Source organism: Mesitornis unicolor, unplaced genomic scaffold (assembly GCF_000695765.1).
Source record: "Mesitornis unicolor isolate BGI_N332 unplaced genomic scaffold, ASM69576v1 scaffold53709, whole genome shotgun sequence".
Classification (NCBI taxonomy): Eukaryota; Metazoa; Chordata; class Aves; order Mesitornithiformes; family Mesitornithidae; genus Mesitornis; species Mesitornis unicolor.
Window position 1 is genome coordinate 1 of NW_010207683.1, and position 3,060 is coordinate 3,060.

At 54.5% G+C, this 3,060-nt stretch overlaps 1 protein-coding gene across 1 annotated transcript; it reads left to right on the forward strand.

The window, feature by feature from the left end:
• Nucleotides 1–89: 89 nt before the first annotated feature.
• On the forward strand, nt 90–2,721 carry RRP7A (ribosomal RNA processing 7 homolog A (S. cerevisiae); the record flags this gene model as incomplete). Its single annotated transcript, XM_010192181.1, has 5 exons — nt 90–283; nt 556–679; nt 1,324–1,421; nt 1,802–2,000; nt 2,491–2,721. Coding segments are annotated over 5 exons (701 nt in total), but the record flags the coding sequence as incomplete, so codon positions are not given.
• Nucleotides 2,722–3,060: the final 339 nt, after the last annotated feature.

Here is a 3,060-nt window from a genome sequence, read left to right on the forward strand (position 1 = left end):
CGCATGGATCCAAGCGTGCCGCGGGGGAGGTGTGGGCAGAGGGGCTGGGGTGGTGCCGGAGAGCCTCCCGGTGCTCTCCGTACCCCGAGTGAGAGTGGGGAGAGGAATCCCTCCTGCTTTCCTCTACCGTGTGCTTTCTCTTGTTTTCCGCATCAAGGATGCGCTCTCTAGGCTGTTTGCCCGCTGTGGGCATGTCCAGTCTGTGGACATCTGTGAGAAGCCAGGGCCGGGAGAGAAGAAAGAAAAACTCGCGTCCAAATTCTTCAACTGCAAAACTGTAAAGGTAAAGCTTGGGGCAGGGAGGTGAGGGGGAAATATTGATGCTTTGGTAGTCAGAATGGGAAAAGATCAGAAGTGCTGAATGGTGCTGTTTGGAACACGAGATATGGGAAACCATTTGGGGGCGTTGGGCAACATGATTAATTATTTAAGTTCATACAGTCTTTTTTGCTATCCCACTGTAAATTGTGGTTTATTTCACTTGTACTGCAGCTCCTTGCTGCATTGCCAGTTTCCTTGGTGCAGCTGACTGGCCTGGGTGCCTTTTTCTTTTAGGGGTTTCATGTAGCATACGTGGTGTTCAGGAAACCAGCTGGTGTCCAGGCAGCCAAGGCCCTGTCACGGGAAGGTCCCTTGCTGATATCAACAGAGAGTCACCCTGTGAAAACTGGCATTAGCAGTAAGTCAGCCTTAGCTACCTTCCTGCTAACCAGTGCTCGAGAAAAACTATACTCCTTCCTTGCCGCATCCTGCCCTGCATGTCTCAAAGTAATACTTTGCATTTAGTGCTGTGCTGGGAGGTGTGCCGTGTTTCACTGTCTTGCTTCTGTTATTCTCAAGGTAGCACTCTTGTACGGGATGCTGTAGTCTGGTCCAGTGACCCTACGGGAGAAAGGGGTCACTTGATGCAACGGAAGGGCAGTTTTTCCCAGTATCTTTAAAGTATCACATAGATTCAGAGAAAAACTGGCTGTGTCTTGCTCTCAGAATGGAATCCAGCCTCAACAAAAGCCACTAGGTGTCTGTCAGGATGGCAGCATTTCAGATGTGACCCCTTGACAGGAATGCAGCCCTGAGTGTTGCACCTCTTGGGCTTCAGGCTACCCTCCTCCTGCTTGGGAAAGCTGCATGCTCTTCCCTTCACTTACTGGCTGTGGCCTGGGCTGCAAGTGGTTGAACTGTGGCAGTGAGGAGGCTGAACAGAAATTGGATCAGACTGTGTCCATCCCCACAACAGCTCTTACTATAGAGCTGCCCACAGGCAACACGGCAGAGCTTGCGTCTAACAGAGGCTGCTGCTGACTTCTGCCCTCTCTGTCTCAGAGTGGATCGCCAACTATGCGGCCTCAGTCGTGGACCAGGAGAAGCTGAAGGCTGAGGTGGACGCCTACATGCAAGACTATGACAAAAAGATGGCAGAGGTGAGGCCAGGCTGGGGAGGGAGCCCAGCTTAGCAGTTTGGGGAGGGGAAAGTGAGAAGATCTCTTGGTGCCCAGGCCTCAGTGGAAAGGGCAGAGGGAAACATGCTGGCTGTCAAGGCTGTTTTACTGCCTGCTGATCGGCAGTCAGGTTCTGGTTTGGTCCACACCACCTGACCCTTCCACCTAGGGCTGACATTAGGTACCCACAAACAAATGGCATCCTGGCTGGTGTGCAGAGTTGAACGCCTGCGTTCTTGATCCCACACTTTCCCTCCCAGCTTGCGCGGAAGTGGGAGCCGTGACTTTGTGTGTGTGTAGGGGACTGGGGGATAGCTGTGCATCGAAGGGCTGGCAGCCACCTCACCCTCCTGTCTTTACAGGAAGAGGCCAAAGCGGCCAAGGAGGAGGGCGTTCCAGATGAGGAGGGCTGGGTGAAGGTAACGCGCAAGGGCCGGAAGCCCGGCATGCCCCGGACTGAAGCTGCCAACCTGCGGGTGCTGGAGAAGGAGAAGCAGAAAAGGGCCCGCAAAGAGCTGCTCAACTTCTACGCCTGGCAGCATCGCGAGACCAAGAGAGAGCGTGAGTGTCTGAGTCTCCTCCTGCTCCTACCCCATGTCTCTGTCTCATCTCATGCTGTGGCCCAAAGAGCATCCCCTTTCCTTCAGTAGAGGCTATGTCCAGCTGCAGGTGAACAGCTGGCTGGGTGGTTGTGTGAATGGCCTCGCCAAGCCCTCTGAGGGCCCCTTGCCACCACTGTCCTATCAAGGGCCGATGGAATATTTTGGGGGAGAGTGTGCAGGTCATGGCTTTCCAGTAGGTGTTCCCTCAGTCTGCATGAAGGCAGCAATTGCAAAGGAAAACTAAGCCTGGTTCCTCCCCAAGAGGGAGCTGCAGCACTGCTGGAAATGAATGGCCAGAGCCCCAGCTCGGCACTCACCCAGCCACAAAAGGACCCGCTCTGGGTGTTTGTGAGAGTTGGGGCTGAGCCCTTCACGGTGTCTGGACATGAAATTCCCCAGGAGAGGGAGATCTGCTCCTGTGTGACCTGTCTTCTTTCTGCCTCTTGCAGACATTGCCCAGTTGAGGAAGAAGTTTGAGGAGGACAAGCAGAGAATCGCGCTGATGCGAGCCCAGCGCAAGTTTCGGCCGTACTGAGCTGTGCTGAGCTGTTTCCTGGGGTACCTCTGCTGAAGAGGACGGGCAAGATGCCCATGGACTCTGTATGCCAAAGGATTTCAAGGAATTGAGGCAGCTCCGGGTTGTCCCTGCCCTTGGCTCTGTGGTGGGAGATCCCAGCAACCACCTGGTATCCTCCTGCCCTCCCAGCCATCGTTTGGCCCTGTTGCCCAGGGTGCTCAGGTCAAGGGGCTGAGATGCTTCCTATGGCAACCTCTGTCTCTTTGCCACCCAAGGTCCCCCTAAAGCTCGGTGAGAGCTGGGATTGACCTCTGCAGGGGCAGGGAATGGCTGAAGAACTGTAAATAAACTGCTGCTATGTTCTCAAAATGTGGGAATGCCTCTCTCTCTCCCCCTTGGTCTGCTGGGGGTGCAGTTTCTTGTGTGCTGGGGTGGTGAGCAGAGTCCTGGCTTGCATACTGGTGCTCCTTTGCACATTTATCTGGGGGTGAGTAAGAAGAAG